Below are 25221 nucleotides of genomic sequence, written 5' to 3'. Positions count from 1 at the left end.
CTCCACTTTCCTGCCAGTGCAGTGCTCCCGTATTCCTGTAAACAGAGCTGCCAGTGACTGTCTTGTTAATACTACTGGAGCGCTACACTGGCAGGAAGGAGGATCTAGAGGGGGAGAGAGCAAAGCCAGCACCTCCTTCTGGATCTCTCCTCCTCTCCTCGCCGCTTCTAGGACCGGCTGACAGGAGTAGTGATGCTGTCATGACTACTCCTGTCAGCCTCTAGCTAAAACTTGCAGTGTTGCCCCCCACCACCATAAACTGCTGTGCCTGGAGCAGTCACCCCTCCCACCCCCTTGGGAAGAGGAGATAATTGGATAGGAGAAGTAAAAGAATAAAAAGAAGAGATGGAGAAGAGGATATTTATACTTTGATAGTTGAAAAACACGGGGCATTTGTAAATGTACCCCTTGTGTTTCAGGTCCGTATGTGAGAGTATAGATGTGTATCAATGGTAAAATTAAGGGAATAAATGTATTTTTGTATTTACATCTAGAAAGATAACACAAATGAAAAAAAAATTGCATTAAACTGTGTGATACAGAATGTACAATGGTTCTAAATGATTTATCACCAATAAGGTAACTTTAAACAAAAATGTACAATATTTTAACTTAAAGATTACATTGTCCAGCAATGGATTTGGCATACTTTCAATCACTTCGAATATATCATAGTATACATTTAATTATTAATAAACGACAGTGCAAGTGACATACAATGTTTCATGTTCAGTTAGCTTGTGTTTGCTATAGAGGTAAGTATTACTGCACTTTTTTAATAATTTTATATCATATACATTTCAAAGAGAGCTGGGTTTATTATAAAGTTTATATTGTCTATTTTCCATGCTATAACTATGTGTTTTACATTCTGTAAAGCCATATTATGGCTGTTTAAAATACATTTTGTTGTCATTGCTATTCCCAACACATATCCATATATTGCAAGTCACACGGGAACCTGCAGAGCATGACAATTTCTCAGACAGTGTTTAAATTGGTTACTGAATTATACAACATAAATGTGGTTCTACTAGATATCTACAATGTGTTTTTGTATAGGATTTTGACAGGTGCAAATAAAATAAGTAGATTTACTACTGTGCTGATGCTGGATGTCTTTCAGAAATCTGTATGTATATATATATATATATATATATATATATACACACATACACACAGGTGGGTTACTTTCTTATTCAATAATCTCTGTTGCTAGAGCAATGTCAGGGTGGGCTCCCACTTTATCCACCAATATTCAGTCAAGGACAAAAGACGGGACAGATGCTCCGATGCTGCAATACATTTAGGGCTCTTTCACACTGAGCGGATCCGTATTGATCCGCTCCGTTAGACCGTTTGGCTCAGCGGGGATTCCTCCGTTAATCCCCGCTGAGCTGTCGGCGGACAGGGCGGTCCCCGCACACAGTGCAGAGACCGCCCTGTCTCTACTCCGCTCTCCCCTATGGGGAATCGGATAAATACGGACCGTGTGTCCGTATTCATCCGATCCGTTACGCCGGACGGAAGAAAAATAGGGTTTTCTTCCGTCCGCAAAAGCGGATCTTTGCGGACGCGGATGGTTGCGGACGTTAGCAGATGCATCATCCGCTAACGTCTGCAATCCCATAGGGATACATTACAAGTCCGTAAACAAACTTGTAATAAACGGACCATTTGTCCGTACGTGTGAAAGGGCCCTAACTGAAGAATATTTGAAAAATACAAACTTGTACTGCCAATATGCTACTGCATAGTTACAAACATCACTGTTCTTCGTCAGGCTGGTCAGGCTGTGTACACAGCCTGACCAGCCTGACGAAGAACAGTGATGTTTGTAAGTTTGTATTTTTCAAATATTCTTCAGTAAATGGATTGCAGCAGCGGAGCATGTGTCCCGTCTTTTGTCCTTGAATGAATATATATATATATATATATATATATATATATATATATATATATATATATATATATATATATATATATATATAAAAACTCCAGCATTAATATTGGAATCCTTTAGAAATGTAGTTTGTGTTTGGTTAGGTTTTACACTTTATCTTAAAGTATAATTTAAGGCAATTTTTTAAATGTTAGATAAGATTAGAGTAGAGAGGGAGTTGTTATCGCTGCCTGTGTCCCCTCTTTATTTTTCCTGGTGACCGTTATCATTGAAGTGAAAGAAAATCTAAATTTTGAGTAGTCACTAGAACAGGAATAACGGGTGAATCTTACAATGGGGATACAGCACTACTGAAGGTTTTTCACATTAATACATAGACTGCATTAAGGTGAAAAACCACAAGGGTTTACAATCCCCTTTAACTTTTTTTCTGGCAGCTGCTCCTTTTGCCCTATTTTAAAGATGGCCCTGACCCTAGAGCTGGATTATCATTTAACCCTTGAAACCTTAAAGTGAGGGAATAGTCCCACTGCAAGGTATGGTTCAGCATTAACTGTTACCTTTCCCCCCCAAGTCTGCTTAATCAACCTAATGCAGAGATGCAAAGCCTGTCTCTCATCTTCCAGGACCTTATTCTAGTGGTGGGCATTAGCAAATCCTCAGCATTACAACAGGATATAAAAAGATGCCAGAAAACTGTGGCGGTGTGTGTATATGTGTGTCGGTGAGGGTGTGGGGCGGGGGGTTCTGATTCCTTGTGAGGTAGAGAAAAGCATTTATTTTTTCATGCAGCCTGCAAAGAATAACAGCTAAAGGTCTGCGCTTAAAATGCAGCTATTAACTTGTGCATCAAGAGCCCGAAATACTCACCCCCATACCCATGCCAACCACTGGTCTTGAGGGACTGCTAACTACATGAATCAAGTATCATGAGTCCAAAACTTTCACCCCTATACCCATGGCAACCACTGGTCTTGAAAGCACTTCCAATTGCATGAATAGGTACTTTAGACTGCTTTACGATTCAGGTCAGTCACTAGATAATTGCACCGCTTCTCTATACACAGCACTGGAGGTGCCTACTGGCCAACCTGGAAAATTGCTTTGGGAAAAATAGTGCCGTGTTATATGAATACAGTATAAACAAGTTCATAGCAATGACATTTAGTGCTAATAGCACTATGATAAACCAAATGAATAAAAACCCTACTCAATATTCACATACAGGGTTTCTGATTTTGTTCCCCCTTGCCAGTTACTAGCATAGTAAGATGTTGAAATATATATATATATTGGAATATATACACAGGAATAATGCACCCTCTACTGTAAACAAAAGGTTATTCAAAAGCAACAAAAAGTTTCATTGAAGGCACAAATTTGCAGAACATATTCTGAATAGGAAAATACCTTCATCTCACAGATGTTACTTTTAAAAGAAAGAATAGCGATGAAAAGCATTTATTCTTTGAACTGGATCTTCATCCTTATGCGGTATGGTTCACCATAGCAGTTAGTCATGTCACATACATCCATTTCTATTTTCGAAACTTGTTATGGATTGTCAGATATCAAAAATTCTTCTCTCCAGATATATGGAACTGATCAAACACATTAGGGAGACCCCCAAAATACCAATGGCACATCTATTGGATGGACTGTTTGGGTTTTGGGATCTAAATATGTTTGCATTACTTTATTAATTCAGTTCTCTTTTAAAGTCAGTTCTTCCAAAATATCTAGTATGCATTCGCCAGGAAGTTTATTCTGCAGCAGGGATGTGCTGATTTAAACCAGATAACCAAAATATGGAGCATTTTCCAGCTGTTGAACTTCTGAAAAATAGAAAGAAAATAGTAAGAATTTGTTTTCACAAATTGATTGATTTGTTAATTTAGTGGATTGAAACGTGCTATCACAAAAATAAAGTAAAAAATTCATTGCATGGAGTTTGTAAGTTCTCACTGTGCATGCATGAATTTCCTCCAGGTACTACAGTTTACTCCTACACTCCAAAAACATGCTCTATATAAACAACTATAATAAAAATAAATAGTACATGCATACATTATAGCATAGCTATCAACATCCCCTGATGAAGTCACGTGGTGTGACGAATACGCGTCGGGACTCAGAGCACTAACCGGGAGCAGTACCGAACGGACGGCAGACGAGCGCGGCGCTCGTGGATACATGATCGCCATCTCACTGCTCCATGTGAGTTTTTTATTTTATGGTTTTAGTCATTAAAGTTTCTGTACAGTTTTATGCTATGTGCACTTTCTCCTCCCTCCGTCCCCTGCTCTCCTTATCCTGACACGAGTGGACAGCCTGATACAAGATAAAGAGCCACAAGCTGTCAACAGTGAGAAGTACCAGGAGACGAGTTCGGCACTCGTGGAGATGTGCATTTTTTCCCTACACACTGTGTAAGTTGTGTAAGTGGAGACTCAATCTACCACCTTGCCAATCAAATCCCTTTCCCTACAGCTGTATAAGTGCTAGGAAGACAAGGCTACAACAACTTTTTCTTTATTATTTTTGTCTCTCTATGTGTGAACAATTATTGAGAACTGGCAGCAAGATTTTTACCCAATAGAAAACTGGTAACGTTTATATCCTATGTGTCTGACCTTTTATGTCAGCTGGAAGGTAAGCTGCACTTATCACTGAGGTGTGGGCTGCATGCGTTTGTTTGGATTGGTTAGGACTGTATTCCTTTTGCAGAATTTGGAATCCTTTCCATTTTTATCATTTCATCACTGCTGCACCAGTTCCAGTGTTGAACTGTGGCCCTTTCTTTTTGGTTTGCACTCATTTAAGATTTTATGTTCACGTTCAAGTTTTTTGGTTTGATTTTCACTTACATCCTTATGTGTAAAATTTCACTGTATCATTTCACAGTCCAGACAGGACTGCACCTATTTTCAAACCGGCAAGGTTAATATGTGTCTGCATCACTTGTCACTCCCCAGGCCTCACTAGCCCGTTCACTCACCATTTCCCCATTCCACTCATTTGATCAAGCCATATCACAGCGCAGACAACTACCACCTGTTACATATACCCTTCTTTGTCTACAAAGGATAGACTCTCCATTTGTTTGCTGCAGTGCTCACTATATCGCACTCATCCCTTAGCTCATCTCCCCCCCCCCATTTCTTCTGTCACGTCCCTTTCCCCGTCTCCTACACAGCGCAGGAGCTTTCACCCACATTTATATACGTTTTACTTATGTGTTTAGTATGCCTTCCACATCAGTTAGGTAAATTTAATGGCTGCTATTTGCATGACCACAGGTTCCACTCCACCTTCTGTGTGATAATGTCCAATCCTATTGATGGGTTTTTGAAAGCCTGGACATTGCACTTTAGGATGCAGGTAGACTTTTGTGTACACTCCACACTCATGAAGTAAAGAATTCCTAATATCCTACAAAGGCCCACAGGCAGGACAAAGAGGGATCCCGGCAGCTCTAACCACATCTAGGCAATGTAGGGCGATTTCTTTGTCATGCTTTGGGGAAGGGCAAAGGGAAGGAAGAACAAAGCCTCTACTTGAGGTGGAAAGAAGTGACCACCTTAGGTAGGAAAGGAGAGTTTTGGTCTCAAAACCACCTTGACCTTATGTCAATCAAGAGAGTGCTCTTTACAGGAAAGAGCTGCCAATTCAAAAACACGCTTAACAGATGTAACGGCTACCAGGAAGGCAACCTTACAAGTGAAGTCTTCCAACAGAATATCTACAATTCATTAAAAGGGAGGTTTCTGAAGTACAGAGAGGACCATGTTGAGATCCCAGGGTGACAGAGGAGGACACAAAATGTCAAATTGGCAGATTTATGTAAGCAATGCTTTGAAGAAATATCTTGTGAATGGATTGTGAGACAAGAGTTTTTTGGAAAGAGATTGATAAAACCTGTCCCTTGAGGTCACTCAGTGCCAGACACTGGTCAAGACCAGACTTAAGAAAAGCCAAAACAACATAAATCATAGAAAATTTACTGGAACTCAGCGTCTTGTCCTCACACCAGGCAAACTAAGCCTTCCATGTGCAATGGTAAATCTTACAAGAGTTGGATTTTCTTGCTCGGAGTAAGGTAGGAATACTGTGTCAGAAATACCCCAATACTTTGGGACTTCAGTTTCAACGGCCGTACTGTTAAAACCAGCATTTGAGAAGCACAATAAAACAAGGTACCTTGGGCCACTAGGTCTGTTTTAGAAGGCCTTGCCCACCACAATTCTGAGTATGTTTGTATACTACTTTCTTCTGGGCCAATCTGGTGCAATAAGAATTACCAGAACCCTTTCCTGTTCTATCTTGCTCAGCAGATGGGGGGGGGGGATCTTTATTGGTGAGATGGCATAAGCCAGTTTGACTTGAGCCCAAGGAACCACCAGAACATCCACTTCAAAGGCTAGAGGACCCCTGGGCTTGGTTACAAATTTGTTCAGTTTGTTGTTGCAGGAAGGCCAAGATCTGTTTTTTCTCATGCCTATACAAAAATGGAAGGGATGGGAATCCCGCCTGTTGAAAGTATGCAGTACTCACCGAATATGTGTCGGGAGGTGTAATCAAATATGTACTAAACCAAAAAGAAAAAAAGAAAAAATGAGAGAGATATCTATACACTCTGAAGAGTTGAACTACAAAAAGTTTTTAATAATAGCTTAAAAAGCAATATACAGTGCCTTGCAAAAGTATTCGGCCCCCTTGAATGTTGCAACCTTTTGCCACATTTCAGGCTTCAAACATAAAGATATAAAACTGTAATTTTTTTTGAAGAATCAACAACAAGTGGGACACAATCATGAAGTGGAATGAAATTTATTGGATATTTCAAACTTTTTTAACAAATAAAAAACTGAAAAATTGGGCGTGCAAAATTATTCAGTCCCCTTAAGTTAATACTTTGTAGCGCCACCTTCTGCTGCGATTACAGCTGTAAGTCGCTTGGGGTATGTCTCTATCAGTTTTGCACATCGAGAGACTGAAATTTTTGCCCATTCCTCCTTGCAAAACAGCTCGAGCTCAGTGAGGTTGGATGGAGAGCGTTTGTGAACAGCAGTTTTCAGTTCTTTCCACAGATTCTCGATTGGATTCAGGTCTGGACTTTGACTTGGCCATTCTAACACCTGGATATGTTTATTTGTGAACCATTCCATTGTAGATTTTTCTTTATGTTTTGGATCATTGTCTTGTTGGAAGACAAATCTCTGTCCGTCTCAGGTCTTTTGCAGACTCCATCAGGTTTTCTTCCAGAATGGTCCTGTATTTGGCTCCATCCATCTTCCCATCAATTTTAACCATCTTCCCTGTCCCTGCTGAAGAAAAGCAGGCCCAAACCATGATGCTGCCACCACCATGTTTCACAGTGGGGATGGTGTGTTCAGGGTGATGAGCTGTGTTGCTTTTACGCCAAACATAACGTTTTGCATTGTTGCCAAAAAGTTTGATTTTGGTTTCATCTGACCAGAGCACCTTCTTCCACATGTTTGGTGTGTCTCCCAGGTGGCTTGTGTCAAACTTTAAACAACACTTTTTATGGATATTGTAAGGGGTTAGCTTGCTGGAAACAAGTGCAAGCATCCAAACAGCATAAACAAAATCAAACATAAAATAAACCCTGGCCACTTGGGGCGTCTACCTTCACCACACAAGAACCTATCTATGGAGTCTGGCACAGACTACTGCTGAGCAGACACTGCTGGTCATACAGCAGAAAAACAAATAGTCTTTTTGATTTTGATCACACAGAAAAATCAATAGCACCTCACCTCTTCAGAAGTATTTCTGTTCACTGCTCTCCTTCACTCAAAACGCCTCAGGATGCAGCAATCAGTAGTAATCCTCTGGATTACTTATAGAGGCCTTAATTGCCTCACTCTGTACAGCTGAAGTTTTTCAACGCCCTTAAATCTTTCTGGCTGCTTCTGCAGCCGACACCTGATAATAATTGGTATATTGTCTAAACAAGGCAGAAATGTATCTCCCGTCTGTGACAACACCCACAGATTTACCTGACTTCCTGTCACAATATCTTTAAGAAATGGCTTTCTTCTTGACACTCTTCCATAAAGGCCAGATTTGTGCAGTATTCCTATGGACAGAGTCTCCCACCTCAGCTGTAGATCTCTGCAGTTTATCCAGAGTGATCATGGGCCTCTTGGCTGCATCTCTGATCAGTCTTCTCCTTGTATGAGCTGAAAGTTTAGAGGGACGGCCAGGCCTTTGTAGATTTGCAGTGGTCTGATACTCCTTCCATTTCAATATTATCGCTTGCATAGTGCTCCTTGGGATGTTTAAAGCTTGGAAAATATTTTTGTATCCAAATCCGGCTTTAAACTTCTCCACAACAGTATCTCGGACCTGCCTGGTGTGTTCCTTGTTCTTCATGATGCTCTTCTGCGCTTTCAACGGACCTCTGAGACTATAACAGTGCAGGTGCATTTATACGGAGACTTGATTACACACAGGTGGATTCTATTTATCATCATTAGTCATTTAGGTCAACATTGGATCATTCAGAGATCCTCACTGAACTTCTGGAGTGAGTTTTCTGCACTGAAAGTAAAGGGGCTGAATAATTTTGCACGCCCAATTTTTCAGTTTTTTATTTGTTAAAAAAGTTTGAAATATCCAATAAATTTCGTTTCACTTCATGATTGTGTCCCACTTGTTGTTGATTCTTCAAAAAAATATCTTTATGTTTGAAGCCTGAAATGTGGCAAAAGGTCGCAAAGTTCAAGGGGGCCGAATACTTTCGCAAGGCACTGTACAAAAAAATTTAAGGCACAGTACCCCCGATCCCCTATATAGACCAATGGGGAAATCCCTTAAAATCAGGGGAATTCCCTAGTGGTCTAAACCTCCCTAAGATGATTTCTTCAAACAAGCAAAGCAGACTGTATAAGGCAGAATCCCCCCTCCTCCATAAATCAAGGAGAGGGGAGGCAAACCACACAGTTCACAGACCCACCCTCCCCAATATAATGCAACCCCTAAAGGTACCTAATTGATGCTCTAAACCATCTATAGATGGGACCCTAGCAATTTATTCCTAAAAACAGGGTAGTGTATTCCTGTGAAAATACAGGCAATTATATCACACTATCCTGAAATGGAAGAAAACACTACATATCATCACACTTAATAATACCCATGCTTTACCCTGGTAACAAGTCAGTCGGTCAGTGGGGCTGAAAAAGGATGAAATAAAAGTTGTTACTATCTCATCAAAAGAAAGTATGTACAGTATTATATCACTGTCCAAAGAAAAAAACACCCTGGTAGGCAGATGTATGTATCCAACAATGTAGTCAGTCCCAACTACTCTCGTCCTGGCAGTTGATTATTTAAAACACAGGGAGTTTTCAGACACAAGGAGAACTATAATAAGAAGTTATACACTGCAAGTCTGATATATTCAGGTATTATTTTTTCACCATGTTTGGAACAGATATCACAGGTTCAATCAGCATAACCACACAAAGGGATTCCCGCATCATGCGGGTAGATCCTATTGCTCACAGCAATTCACACAAATACTCAGTGTTTCAATTATACCGGATAATGCAATGTTTCATTGTATCTTTAAAGGGTAGTGGTGCTTCAGGAAAAACAAAAATTCTCCAATCAAATGTTAAGGTGTCTGTTTAGGACAATGGTTATCCGAAATCTTTAGGAGGTTAGGATGAAATTATCCCATCAAGTGGATTTTTCCGAGTAGTGTTTCATATGCTCAAGTACATGTCCCTGAAAAGAAGGTAGATGGCTGAGGCAGGTAAAAAGCAGGGGTGCTTGTTCAAGCTCTGCATGTTTACACGTTTCGTTCCTTAGGGTCCGGAACTTCTGGAGCACCCCTAGACTCTTTTTGACCATGCAATTTCCCTGAGGTTCCCACCCTACATGCGTGGGGAGTGACATTCAGAATGAATGCCGGCCTGCATGATTCCGCAGAGCATTTTCACTGCAGGTGGTTGCAGGTGCAGGAATCACTGCGATTCCTGCACCCACAACCACGCCCACAGATGTGAACCGAGCCTGCATCTGCACCTGCATCACACTTTCTTCAACATTTGTTATAGTGTCTTTAAGCTGTAATTCTACAGACTTTCTCCAACTCTTCCAATCAGTCTTGTTGATTGGAAGCCATAATAAGTCCCGTTTTTACTTTGCGAGAAGCCATGTGGGGGACACAGAAAACATGTGGAAAAAGGTGCTCTGGTCAGATCAGACCAAAATTAAACTTTTTAACCTAAAAGCAAGACACTATGTGTGGTGGAAAACGAATGGCAAAAGTCTGATTTTGAACGGAAATTCCGACCTTGTGTATGCTATATCTGACTTTTGCTGTTGGAATTTCCGCCAACAATAGATTGAGAGCTGGTTCTCAAATTTTTAGACGGAATTTTATTTACGATTGTCTGTAGCAATTCCGACGCGCAAAATTCCAACGCATGCTCGGAAACAATTTGATGCATGCTTGGAAGCATTGAACTTAATTTTCTCGGCTCATCCTAGTGTTGTACGTCACCACGTTCTTGACGGACGAAAGTTCAGAGAACTTGTGTGACCATGTGTATGCAAGCCAAGCTTTAGCGGAATTCCATTGGAAAAACCATCCAAGGTTTTTCTGATGGAAAATCGTGTGTATGCGGCATAACAATGCACATCAACCTGAGCACACCATTCAGGAGGGACAGGGAAGCTGGTAAGAGTTGATGGGAAAATGGATGGAGTCAAATACAGGGCAATGTTAGAGTCTGCAAAAGAATTGAGGCTGGGGTGGAGGTTTACCTTCCAGCAGGACAACGACCCTAAACATACAGCCAAAGCTACAAGGGATCTGTGGCAAGACTTGAAAATTGCTGTTTACAGACGCTCTCCATCCAATCTGACAGAGCTTGAGCTATTTTGCAAAGAAGAAAGGGCAAACATGTCACTTTAGATGTGAAAAGCTGGTAGAGACATCCCCAAAAAGACTTGCATCTGTAATTGCAGCGAAAGATAGGGCTGAACACAAATGCATGCCACACTTTATTTTTAATTGTAAAAAAAATTGAAAACCATTTATCATTTTCCTTCAACTTCACAATTATGTACCACTTTGTGTTGGTCTATCACATAAAATCCCAATAAAATACATTTTTGGTTGTAACATGATAAAATGTGGAAAATGTCAAGGGGTATGAATACTTTCTCAAGGCACTGTATGTTTTTCAAGATAGGAAATTAAGTGAAATCTTAGTGAGACACAGACAGCAAAAATAAATAAATAAAAACAAGAAAAACATTACTCTATACAAAACTATAAAACAAAAGTTTTGCTCTAGAATAGATATACATTAAGAGGTCTATTTAACAATGTTTTCACCCAGGATTCAGTCATTTTTCACATAAGATTCCATTAGATATATGTGAATCATCTGTAAAATTCTTGGGTAAAAAAAAATAATAGACACCCAAGTATTTCAAATAGTACTTGGTAACATTTTTATTATGCTTTGATCAATTTTTAGGCCCCATTCACACCTGAGCATAGCGTTTTCAGGCAGAACGTCACGCAATTTTACATCGATTTTGCCATGATTTTTGCTGCGTTTTTTTACCGCGTTTTTGCAGCGGTTTTCTACAGGTCAAAAGGTCACCAATGTAAAAAGCAGAAAAACGCAAAAAATCTGCCTAAAAAAAGGTCCAAGAACTTGTGTGAGCTTCAGGCGTTTTGGAGCTTCTGGCTTCAGGCATTTTGGAGTGGAGATGTGAACCTTCTCCATAGAGAATAATAGATTTTTTTCCCCTCCAGCGTTTTGTAGCTTGAGGCTTCAAGCTACAAAATGCTCAGGTGTGAATGGGGTCTTAGAGATATCATTTACTTACCCTGTGTTGTTGAAGGTTGGTTAGATGTTAACTGGCAGCGGTTGCTACAGGAATCCCAGAGGTTTGGGAGTTGTCTTGTTGACTGTTATTTGAATAGCCCACCCCGTCTTCTTTATTTATAGTGTTCTGATATAAAGAGAAGTAATAAGTGCAGAAGGTGAAAATACATCAGTGTATTTGAAACCAACAGTGTATTTATTTATTTATTTATTTATTTAGTTCCGGCAAAATTGGCCAAAATATATCCTGATGCTTCACCCCTATGCTTCAGAGAATGCGGACAAGTTGGTACCATGTTTCATGTCTGGTGGACCTGTCCCAAGGTACAACATTTTTGGGTCAAAGTTTTCATGTTGATCCGCTCAATGACTGGACATAATGGGCCAAATTCTCAAAAACTCTGCGTAACTTAAATTTCAGCAGTTAAGTTACACTGACTTAAAATTTCTACCTAAGTGCCTGATCGTCAAAGCACTTAGGTAGAAATTACACGCTGTGTAACTTAAGTGCCGCCGTCGTAAGGCGGTCCTCCTCTCCTGGGGGCGTTTAAAATTTAAATGAGGCGCGCTGCCGCGCCGACCGTACTGCGCATGCGTGTGACGTCATTTTCCCGACGTGCAGCGCGCGAACGTAATTAACGCCGGTCGGCTTTGAGAATTTCGACGGGACACTAAAGTTGCGACGGGTGAAAAAAAAAGACGCGCCGGGAAAACAAATAATTATAAAAAAAAATGTCAGCGTCGCTCAGCATGCATTCCTGAGAGGGAGAACTCCATGCCAATTTTCAAAGAAAAAAACGGCATGGGTTCCCCCCCCAGGAGCATACCAGGCCCTTAGGTCTGGTATGGGTTGTAAGGAGACCCCCCCCACGCCGAAAAATTGACGTAGGGGGTCCCCCTACAATCCATACCAGACCCGTATCCAAAGCACGCTACCCGGCCGGTCAGGAAAGGAGTGGGGACGAGCGAGCGTCCCCCCCCTCCTGAGCCGTGCCAGGCCGCATGCCCTCAACATGGGGGGGTTGGGTGCTCTGGGGCAGGGGGGCGCACTGTGGGCCCCCCCACCCCAGAGCACCCTGTCCCCATGTTGATGAGGACAGGACCTCTTCCCGACAACCCTTGCCATTGGTTGTCGGGGTCTGCGGGAGGGGACTTATCGGAATCTGGGAGTCCCCTTTAATAAGGGGGCCCCCAGATACCGGCCCCCCACCCTAAGTGAATGGATATGGGGTACATCGTACCCCTATCCATTCACCTGGAGGCAAAAAGTAAAATTTAGTAAACACACAACACAAGGCTTTTTAAAATAATTTATTATTCTGCTCCGGATGCCCCCCCTGTCTTCGTTATTAGCTCAATTAGCAGGGGGGGCTTCTTCTTCCACTCTCCGGGGGTCTTCCGCTCTCCGGGGGGGGTCTTCTCCGCTCTCCGGGGGGGGCTTCTCCGGACTCCAGGGGGCTTCTTCCATCTTCTCCCCTCTTCCGCTGTTGACTCGGCGAACCCCGGTTCTTCTGCAGCTCTCCGGTGCCTTCTTCTTCAGCGCTGGCTGCCTGCTATGTTTGTGTGTTAGCTCGATTTCAAACAGGCAGCCGGCGCGGTCTTCTGTGACGTCAGGGTCTTGTCTTCTGTTCTTCCGATGTTGCCTCGTCGCCTGTTGTCGCTGTAATGATAGAAGCGCGCCTTGCATCACATTTATATAGGCATCACCGTCCCATCATGCTCCGGTAGGTACCCACGTGGTGGGTGCCTACCCACGTGCACCCACCACGTGGGTACCTGCCGGAGCATGATGGGACGGTGATGCCTATATAAATGTGATGCAAGGCGCGCTTCTATCATTACAGCGACAACAGGCGACGAGGCAACATCGGAAGAGGGGAGAAGACCAGAAGACCCTGACGCCACAGAAGACCGCGCTGGCTGCCTGTTAGAAATTGAGCTAACACACAAACATAGCAGGCAGCCAGCGCTGAAGAAGAAGGCACCGGACATCTGCAGAAGAACCGGGGTTCGCCGAGTCAACAGCGGAAGAGGGGAGAAGATGGAAGAAGCCCCCCGGAGTCCGGAGAAGCCCCCCCCGGAGAGCGGAGAAGACCCCCCCCGGAGAGTGGAAGAAGACCCCCGGAGAGTGGAAGAAGAAGCCCCCCCCTGCTAATTGAGCTAATAACGAAGACAGGGGGGGCATCCGGAGCAGAATAATAAATTATTTTAAAAAGCCTTGTGTTGTGTGTTTACTAAATTTTACTTTTTGCCTCCAGGTGAATGGATAGGGGTACGATGTACCCCATATCCATTCACTTAGGGTGGGGGGCTGGTATCTGGGGGCCCCCTTATTTGAGGGGACTCCCAGATTTCGATAAGCCCCCGCCCGCATACCCCGACAACCAACGGCAAGGGTTGTCGGGAAGAGGTCCTGTCCTCATCAACATGGGGACAGGGTGCTCTGGGGTGGGGGGGCCCGCAGTGCGCCCCCCTGCCCCAGAGCACCCAACCCCCCATGTTGAGGGCATGAGGCCTGGCACGGCTCAGGAGGGGGGGGGACGCTCGCTCGTCCCCACTCCTTTCCTGACCGGCCGGGTAGCGTGCTTTGGATACGGGTCTGGTATGGATTGTAGGGGGACCCCCTACGTCAATTTTTCGGCGTGGGGGGGTCTCCTTACAACCCATACCAGACCTAAGGGCCTGGTATGCTCCTGGGGGGGAACCCATGCCGGTTTTGAATTTAAAAATTGCCGTGGAGTTCTCCCTCAGGAATGCATACCAAATGCCGTCGCTGGAATGGGCCTTTACAAGGTTTGGCTAACTTTCCACATTATAAAACCAGCCCTAGTTTTGCGCCGGCAAATTCGGAACTTAGGCAGAAATCAAAGTGCTGAAATGCTTTGAAAATCTGCTTAAGTCCTCATTTGCATACGCAAAGCTGCATTTCAATGAGAAATGCCCCCAGTGGCGGATGCGGTACTGCATCCTAAAATCTGACCGTGTAAGTGTCTTAGGCCTCGTACACACGACCAGTTTCCTCGGCAGAATTCAGCTTCCGACCGAGTTTCTGGCTGAATTCTGCTGAGGAAACTGGCCGTGTGTACACTTTCGGCCGAGGAAGCCGACGAGGAGCTCGGCGAGGAAATAGAGAACATGTTCTCTATTTCCTCGTTGTTCTATGGGAGAACTCATCCCGCCGAGCTCCTCGGCGGCTTCAGTGCTGAACTGGCCGAGGAACTCGATGTGTTTGGCACGTCGAGTTCCTCGGCCGTGTGTACGAGGCTTCACACATGTCAGATTTTCTGCCTAACTTTGGAAAAAGCCTTTTGAGAATCGTTTCCAAAGTTAGGCACAGGGATACGCAGGCTGAACAGCAGTTAAGTCTGCGTATCTCTTTTGAGAATTTGGCCCAATATACCTATTAATCCTAAAGCAGCACAATTTGTAGACTTGTTTAACGGGATCCCTAGTCGTCTTCTGGTTCTTATTTTTTTTATTTTCTCTGCTGCCAAGATTGCGATAGCATGTGCATGGAAAACTTCAATTATAAGTATTAGAGTGTTAAAAAATAAACTTTCATGGATTATGGTCAATGAAAAATTGACCAGCATCCTCAAAGACAAACAAGCAAAATTTGACGAGATATGGTCCCCGTGGATTAAATACCTACAAACTCCATGATCCTTGGGCCTGACTATTGAGATAGTTTAGATGTATGAAAATTAATTCGAACTTGTTGATAGTGATTTTATTATCTCTATACTGTGTTTTATTTATTTACTTATGAATTTAGATTCATTTTTTTTTTTTTTTATTCTTTTTTTGAAATTTTACTTATATCCAGACTACTGTTATTCGATCTTTATTCTTTAATAAGGATGTATTGATTCGGTATTTGATTGTTAAATGATTCGTCCACCCCTCACGACACTACTTGTTCCAAGATGGGGTGTCTGGGGAATGCCGGATGATTTTCTTGATCTTATACCTTATAATAGATTACAATGTTAACATGTGTTTATTATAACTGTTCTTTCAGTTATACCCATTTATTTCATATGTCCTTAAATATGATTAAATGTTTACCCCTTATTCCCCTTTCGTTTTCTGTTATTCCTGAAAACGACGTCAATAAAAACATTGAATGAGAAACCAACAATCTATTAAAAAAGCCTTTAACATGCTATATCACTGAAACCATTCTTTCCTTCCATCCTTTCTTAGTTCCTTAATTTCATTCACTGACCCAGATTCAGCCAGCAGAAAAGATTTGTGACTTCACATTACTGATTTGTAAGCTTGTTCCAGACTAGTGACTCTAGGACTCTGGTGGTAATGAAGCCAGAGACTGACATTTACAATAGAAAACTAAAACCATTTCTATGCCACTCCCAAGCGCTGTGTGCTTCCTTGGCTGTTGAGTTCCAAAGCTAGACAGGGGTGCATCTATGCATTTAATTAAGAGAATTATCAGAACACCCTAAATTCCTTGTTGGGTAGAACTTTATTGTTCCAGACAACAACACAAAACCTTGCCTGGGATCCCCTTCTTGGATGTGTTTTAGCCAAAAACTGGGCTTGATCATGGTGATCTCCACAATCAACCCAAATGTTTGTTGAAACCTGTCAGAGAAAGATCTCAGGTAGGTTTTTGTTGTTGTCCTTAACAATAAAATGTTACCTACAAGTGTTTCTACACTGTGCCGCTGGTTATTTTTTCTTGGACTCTCAAATTAAGTTCAGCAATGACAGTCTTCAGTTAGCTCTCGGTATAGGGTCCCTGTTGTAGAACAAATATGTACACTGCATTTTCTGACCTACAACAATTATGTAGGAAGGGAAGTCCGAACTTCCCAATTTCCATACTTGTTTAACATCATTTAGATCAGCAGGACAGCCAGGCAACTAGTTTATTTCACAAGCAATGGCAGACCACATATTTTTCCTAGTCAATTTTTACTGTGAATGTACTCATTTAAGGCCCCTGTAATGTCAACAAAAACAATTCGCCATTTCAGTTACCTTTTCTTCATTTTTTGTATGCTTAAATTTTTTCCCCTTGTAGTAGTTCCGTTTGGGAAGGATGTGCAATAACAATAGGTCACATACGACGGTTGCCTGAAGACATAAGAAATATCAAGTCACTCAGATTAAACACAACATTAAGCCCAGGTTCATAATGAGCTGCGGAATGAAGCTGTGCTAGTTCAGCTGAACTCACACAACTTCCCTCCTACATGTCGGTCCTGATTACGGCAGCGATTTCACAGACATCTTTGCAGGTTTCTACACAGATGTTAATGGAAATCACACCCTGAAATCGCCAAAAGTAGTACAGAAACTACTTTTAGACATCTGTGCGGTGCCGCAAATGCAGCGTTGCACCGATTAGGACGGTGCCATTGCCGGCAAATGTCAAATCGCACCAGTGTGAACCAGGGATAAAAGCTTAATAAGATATACTTTCCGTTTGAAATTTTTCCTTTCTCATGTTTAAACTTTCTCCTGCAGAATATGTGTTCATTTAGGTTATATGATGTATTTTTAAACAGTCTATCAAGAAATTGTACAAAACGAAAGAATCGCTAAGAAGCACTAAAGCTGCACACCAACACTGAGTATTTATAAAAAAAAAATTGCATAGCAATTCACCCAGTGAAAGTGCATATACTGTACATTTGTTCTATGTAAATGGGGTAAAATTCAAATGTTATTAGGCAATTTCCCATTGTGGATGATTGTTTTTCATTTCATTTCATTTGGCCACTAGATGCTACTAAGTACCATAAGATTTCCCGATGATACTTAACACCATCTAGAGGCCAAATGCAGATTTTCTGTTTAAAAACATTCATCTAGCACAGGAAATAGCATATAGTATTTGTTTTTTCCCCTATTTGCATAGAACAAAGGTATGTGCACGTTCAATGGCCGAACTGCTATGCAAATGTTTTTTTTTATAAATACAAGCCTTAAAGGGGTTGTAAAGACAAAAATATTTTCCTCTTAAATTAAAGTCTGACAGTAGCTGATAAAGTAAAAAGTAATGTTTTATTCACCTCCGTCACTCCTGAATCGTTATTCTCACTGACTTCCTGGTTTTCGGTGCGCATTCATTCTTGCTACATCATGGCCTAATGGGAACTACAGTTCCCATTAGGCTTAGCCTCCATGCCTGTGAGGGATAAGAGAGCATCTTCACGCAGGGCTGTACTCATAGGGAGGGGGTGAGCACATTCTGCTTTCCACCATGCAAAACAGCTCAGATGCTGGTGGAAAGCAAGAAGAGGAGAGACAGGAAATGGCATTTTCAAACCTGGATTACTGTATTTTGGAGGTCAAAAGGAAAAACGAGGTAATTTAAATGCTCTAGCTTACAGCAATCAATTGATCTAATAAAAATGAACCTTTAGTGTTCCTTTGATTACAACACATTTATTTCCTAGGACATTTCTGTCTTTAAGTTTTTTTTTTTTTTACGCTGAAGATGTCCCTTGTTTTGAATGCTGATCAACTTTAACCACTTCCCGCCCAAGGACATCATATCATACGTCCTGGACTTTCAGTGGTGATATCTGAATGATGCCTGCAGCTACAGGCATCATTCAGATATCACTGTTTTCTGCCGGTAATTCTGTGCACCATAAAAACAATCATAGCGGCAGTTCCACCGCTTGATCGTTCTTATAGGTGACGGGAGGGGACATCCCCCCCCCTCCCGCCACCATCCGGTGCTTCTCCGGGCTCTCCCGTGCCATCGGAGACCCAGAGAAACGATCCGCCGGCATCGGATGGGAAGCATAGAGATGACTGGGGACCAGATGATCCCCAGTCATCTCTATGCCCGTTGGAGGCCCGGGCACGATGTTATGACGTCACACCGGGTACACGGACGTAAACAAAGCTGCAATCGCGGCTGTCGGCATGAGATCAGTGTTTTTTTTTTCACGATCTCATGCTTTCCAGCCTGAAGGAGAGATGTGGAGTCTTATTGACACCGCATCTATCCATAAACAGTACCTGTCTTGAAATATATTCCTATTACAAGGGATGTTTACATTCCTTGTAATAGGAATAAAAGTGATGCAAAAAAAAAAATGTAAAACGCCCCTGTCCCCGGTAGCTCGCACTCAGAAGCGAACACACACGCCCACATATGTAAACACCGTTCAAACCACACATGTGAGGTATCGCCGCGTGCATTAGAGTACCAGCAACAATTCTAGCACTATACCTCCTCTGTAACTCTAAACTGGTAACCTGTAAAAAAAAAAAAAAATAAGCGTCGCCTATGGAGATTTTTAAGTACTGTAAGTTTGGTGCCATTCCATTAGTGTGCACAATTTTAAAGCGTAACATGTTAGGTATCTATTTACTTGGCGTAACATAATCTCATTATACAAAAAAATTGGGGTAACTGTTTTGTTATTTAATTCATGAAACCGTTTTTTTTTCCCTTAAAAAGGCATTTGAAAGATTATTGCACAAATATCGTGCGAGATTAAAAGTTGCAATGACCACCATTTTATTCCCTAGGGTGTCTTCTAAAAAACATATATAGTGTTTGGGGGTTCTAAATAATTTTCTAGCAAGAAAATTATGATTTTTGCATGTAGGAGAGGAGTGCCAGAATAGGCCCGGTATGGAAGTGGTTAAAATAACTTTTCACATAATTTATGGATGTCAATATCAGTTCATATGACTTTTTATTTTAAAACAACATTTTTGAAAGAGCAAAACAATATAAAACATGTGCGAACTTTGCAATGCCCTGAAAAATGCTTAGATTATTTGGGAGTACATAGTATGATAAGGGCTTCCTCCCTCTTCAAAGTCCCTTCTCTATTTAGTTATTAATTTTGCTTATTTTTTGTTTACATATTTACCATTCATATGTAAACTTTATTATTATTTCCTACAATCTATGCCATCTAGTGGCAATATAGCAGTAGTTTTTCCTGAAATACCACAATCTGGATATATACTGCATTATTGCCTATAAAAAGCACAAGACAATCGAGCAAAGGAAATACATATATTAGGAAAATTACGAATGGTTGAAATAATTGAAGAGCAATTTTTTCTTTTATAATCAGACCCAGTGTCATTTGAAATGAAACAAACCACACAATACAATTTGCACTTTAGATTGAGAGTGTTACTAGCAGTTTAAAAGTTAACACTAGTTGAACTAGATTTGTTTTAGTTTTTTAATTATTTTTTAGTTAAATTGCAAATAAAATAAAATACATTAAGTTTTCCTAAACAAGTGTTGCTTCTTCCAGAAAATGCTATATGTATTACTCACTAATGCACAGTATGTAATGACTAAGTTATTTCCAAATGAATAGCTCAAAGGTAATTACTGCATAAGGGTATAAAGGTACAGTGATTGAAGTGATTAATGTGCCGCAGTTCAGCTGAATGGTGTTCCTTGGAATAAGTTTTAATAGTGACCAATATGCCACTGCATTGTTTTTTTTTGACTGATCCTCCAGTGTCTGTGTCATAGCTGAATGGTCAGCTGCTAGGGCTGGCTATTCAGATTAAAATTTTTCAATATGAGTTACAGGTAGAAATAGATCTGTTTCTATTTTAATTCTGTATATCAGTTTCATTTTCGTATATTACTGAGCAGGAAGAGTCTACATTTGATTTACTATTTATTTGCAATACTACTTTGTACCACACGAGGTCACTGTGAATTACAACATTTAAATGCAGAATATCAAGAAAACGAAAGGTAGTTCGGAAAGGCCCACAAATATAACCAAGGTAAAAACAAAAAACTTTGCAACGCTGTTTATTTTGTATCATATAATGTCTAAAAGAATTCAATATAAATAAATAAGAGTAATGAATTCCTATTTTAACTTACCACTCCAAAAATACCAATTCCTGAACCTATTGTTGTCATTGTTGGGATTATATTAAATTTTCCTCCCTGAAATAAACATAAAGCTGTTTTGATTCTGGCTCAAGAATGCAAGACATTTGAGCTATGGAAAATGATAGTGTCTGTGACTCAATACCACTTAGATAATTACATTTTTCATATAGTGAATTTGATGGAAAATGTGTTTAAAAGAAAGTAGTACTATGACTGTTATTACTAAGGCTTCATGTACACTGCCACAGTTAGAGCGGGAGTTTACTCGAAAAAAAAAATTCAACATTAGATTGATGCTCATTTTGTCAAAAGGTAATCGAAGCAGTACTTACCGTTTTAGAGAGCGATATTCTCCCCTGCTTCCGGGTATGGTCTTCGGGACTGGGCGTTCCTATTTGATTGACAGGCTTCCGACAGGCTTCTGACGGTCGCATACATCGCTTCACGAGTAGCCGAAAGAAGCCGAACATCGGTGCGGCTCTATAAGGCGCCTGCGCACCGACGTTCGGCTACTTTCGGAAAATCGTGACGTGATGTATGCGACCGTCGGAAGCCTGTAAATCAAGTAGGAACGCCCAGTCCGCAGCCCATACCCGGCAGAGAAGATCTCTAAAACGGTAAGTACTGCTTTGATTGTAAAAAAAACACCTGATTCCCCTTGACAAAACGAGCCTCAATCTAATGTTAAAAAAAAAGGGTTTGGGGTGAACCTCCACTTTAAACAGACGTTTAGGAGCTCTCCTCTTTGTTATCTTATCAGTACATGTACACAGGTTCGTTTACAGTCATTTCTAGGCAGTTGAGGTTAGAAGCATATTTTGGAAAGCAAAAAAAAGCATTCAGGATGGATGTTCAGAGGCATTTGAAACGCCTGTAACAGCTTTTAAACACGTGTAAACGCAGTAACTAATTTTTTTTTTTTTTTTCAGTTTATAAATTTGACTATTTGAAAAAAAAAATGCTTCTAAACGTAAATGCAGCTAACCACAGCATTAAACGTGGCAAAACAGAAGTTTTTTTTAAACATCAGTTACTATCTGTCAAGTTAAATCGTTCAGGAGAGGTTGTAAAACATTCCGTGTACATCAAGCCTAAACGTTATTTACATGGCTTCCTTTAAAACAAAATAGCTTACAGAAATAATTAAGATATAAAATACAGATAATTGACATCTCCAATATGTATTAAAAACAAGTTAGCCACGATAGTCAATAGATATGTTTTTAGAATTATTTTTAAAATTATGAAGCTGAATCCTTGCATTACAATTAGAATTGATGATGCAATTCAGCTAAAAGATCCAAGACTGACCCCTGAGAAATCTTAAGATGTAGCACATTCACAGCTTGTATAGCTAACCTAACACTAGACTACAGAGAACCACAATTTTGCAATCCATAATATTAATTCATGATCAAATGTATCAAAAGCTAATATGAGATCTGGATAGAGACAGAAAAACATTACTGGAATCATTCCTCAATACTAATACAATGATTCACTACAACATTCACTGAATAAACACTACCTGAACAAAATTGAGCAGACATGTTTGTCACTAGTACACTCAGATAACAGTGATTGCTAAGCTTGTCCAATGTTTTTACATTGGGTAGTGTCTGCAGACACAAGGCCTGCCAACTGGCTATTTAAAAAAGGTGAGTAGGCACGGGATTAGCATCCACAGCATGGTAGAAGGCTGTCAGAAGTCATGGGGTACTGAAAATAATGCAGCCAAAAAACTTTGCAAATATCCAAACTTTGAGGTATATTTATAAAGCATTAACTTTGATGTTAACCAAATATTCACTTAAGGTGAAGCTTCCTGGTGCATGTTAAATTTCATTGACTGATTCACCTACAGAAAATGTTTCATTAATGTCACATTTACTGCTTTATATATAGGCCCCTTAGTGAACTAGCAAGAACCAGTTTGAAACCCGTTTCCTGCTAAATTATTTAATTGACTTTAAAAGCAAATGTTTTAAAGTGTAAGACTTTAAAGACAAAATATGTCTGGTATGCACGATAATAACTGGTGGCAAGGTCATGTAAAGAATGAGGAAAAATCTCACATAGAGTATATCCTTAAGCAATGACAATTTAGGAGTAGTGATGAACGAACATCCTACGGGACGGTTTGCGAAAGCTAACCACGAACTTTCACAAATGTCCGCGAACCGCAAGTTCGCGGCGGGCCCCATTGACTTTAATGGCAGGCAAATATTAAAAACCTGCAGGTCATATTTGCAGCCACAAAATACTTACTTGCTGTGCACAAATAGTCCCACAACATGAACACTGACCTACCAGAAGTATTAAGTGAAAAATCGGATACATAAGTAAGTGCCGGCCATTACAGGCCCCAAAAATTAGCCGACAGGCGTTCACCTGACAGCAAACAACCTTGTATTCTGTGGCTGGTGGTACATTAAGCTATTCACCGGGTACAGAAGTAAGTGTCGGCCATTACAGGCCCCAAAAATTAGCCCACGGCCACAGGCGTTCACCGGACAGCAAACAACCTTGTATTCTGTGGCTGGTGGTACATTAGGCATTCAATGGATACAGAAGTAAGTGTCGGCCATTACAGGCCCCAAAAATTAGGCCACAGGCGTTCACCGGACAGCACACAACTTTGTATTCTGTGGCTGGTGGTACATTAGGCATTCACCGGATACAGAAAAAAGTGTCGGCCAGTACAGGCCCAAAAAATTAGCCCACAGGCGTTCACCTGAATTTAAATGAAACATGGTTTACTGGTCACATGTGTTGAATTCCTCCGAGATCCATGCTTCATTCGTTTTTATAAATGTGAGGGTATATGGTGGTGTTGGTGGCGAGCCACTTAACCAAGTCTGGTGCGTCCTTTGACGTAATCGAATGAACATTGTGCCACTTCCCACTTTGGTTCCGGCCTGGTGCTCCTGCCCTACCCCTACCACCCCTGCGGAAGGGCCTACCTCTTCCTCTGCCTGTCATTTTTTAAATGACCCTGTGACAACAAAAGTCTCTAGAGAAGCACAGTATATGTGGAAGAAGGTATATAACAAAATCTGTCGTTATGGGGGGCCACTGGTTTATCGCACCAGTTATGAAACTTTTTTTTCAGGATTTTTTTTTTAATGTGTGTAGCAGAGGTAACGCAGCGAAAGAGGCAAAAATTCAGCAGTAACCAAATACACCGCCAGTCACAATACAAATCCACTATAATATGCTTTCTATATTCGAAAGTATATTATACGTGTATATTACACCTATATACTGCAGAGCAATTAGCACACCTATACCAGTGCTTGAAAGGACTTTTGTGGACCTATTAGGTAGCGATTTGTGTTGCTAAAGTCTATCCCTGCTGGAAATGCCATCCTCTCCCTACACTGACAAAAAGTATATGAATGTATTACACACTATCATGTACTGCACAGCAAGTAGCACACCTATACCAGTGCTTGAAAGGACTTTTGTGGACCTGTTAGGTAGCGATTTGTGTCGCTAAAGTCTGTCCCTGCTGGAAACGCCAACCTCTCCCTACACTGACAAAAAGTATATGAATGTATTACACACTATCATGTACTGCACAGCAAGTAAGTAGCACACCTATACCAGTCCTTAAAATGACTTTTGTGGACCTTTTAGATAGCTATTTGATAGAATACAGCCTGTCCCTGCTCCAAACAGCACCCTCTCCCTACACTGACAAAAAGCAGAATGTAAGATGGCGGCCAGATCAGGTCTATTTAGAAGGTAGGAGGTATGTCCATGTGCTGAAATGTCTCAATTGGCTGTCCTGCACCACCTGATGGATGTGTCATAGGTCAAAGTTCTTACCCATGTAACATTGCGGACCGCAGCGAACATCGCCAGATGTCCACCAGTTTGGCGGACCGTGAACACGCAAAGTTCACCGCGAAACGACCGTTGGGCGAACCGGTAGGCCATCTCTATTTAGGAGGGCATGAGTATTTGTGTACTGAGAACATTCTCACATTTTGCACCACTTAAACATTCAGTTGAAATATATGCATATTGTGACTCATCGTGTGTACCGGCTTTAGGGAGGTTGTTGAAGTGACAAACAAAGCATTACTTGTACATAGGGTCCCCTAGTTACAAACATCCAACTTACAAACGACTCCTACTTACAAACGGAGGAAGACAACAGGAAGTGAAAGGAAATCTACCCCTAGGAAGGGAAATTCTCTCCTGTAAGAGTTATTATGGGAAAAAGGTACCTCCACTGATGCTTTATCACCAAGCCTTGTTTCCACAACAACCCAACATTTTCAAAATCCAATTGTCATTGGGACAGAAAGTGAGGTGACATCTTCTGAACAGGGGCACAGACAGCAAAACAAATGTTACCAGGGTGTTAACCCTTCCCTATGCTATCCAAAAAGCTTAAAAATAGATTTTTGGTCTGGAGCTACATTTAAAAAATGTACCTGTTCCGACTTACAAACAGATTTAACTTAAGAACAAACCTACAGACCCTATCTTGTTTGTAACCCAGGGACCGCCTGCACTGTGTAACTGATTCAAACTCATCTCTGTAAACTTTAAAT

The 25221-nt window shown here is 41.2% G+C and overlaps 1 protein-coding gene across 2 annotated transcripts in view; it reads right to left on the bottom strand.

Annotated features, from left to right (window-relative positions):
• Nucleotides 1-1978: 1978 nt before the first annotated feature.
• Nucleotides 1979-25221, bottom strand: part of P2RX1 (purinergic receptor P2X 1) — a 93037-nt gene continuing 69794 nt past the window's right edge. For both annotated transcript variants that reach the window (XM_040336718.1, XM_040336719.1), the window contains 4 exons: nucleotides 20645-20710; nucleotides 16789-16884; nucleotides 11786-11911; nucleotides 1979-3738 (listed from right to left, as the gene is read on the bottom strand). In XM_040336718.1, coding sequence (XP_040192652.1) covers nucleotides 11813-11911; nucleotides 16789-16884; nucleotides 20645-20710 — 261 coding nt within the window. In that variant the 3' untranslated portion in view covers nucleotides 1979-3738; nucleotides 11786-11812. The remainder of the gene's footprint in view (nucleotides 3739-11785; nucleotides 11912-16788; nucleotides 16885-20644; nucleotides 20711-25221) is intronic.

Source organism: Rana temporaria, chromosome 2 (genome assembly GCF_905171775.1).
Source record: "Rana temporaria chromosome 2, aRanTem1.1, whole genome shotgun sequence".
Classification (NCBI taxonomy): Eukaryota; Metazoa; Chordata; class Amphibia; order Anura; family Ranidae; genus Rana; species Rana temporaria.
Note: the sequence above shows the minus strand (reverse complement) of the source record. Positions and strands in the feature narration are given on the sequence as shown.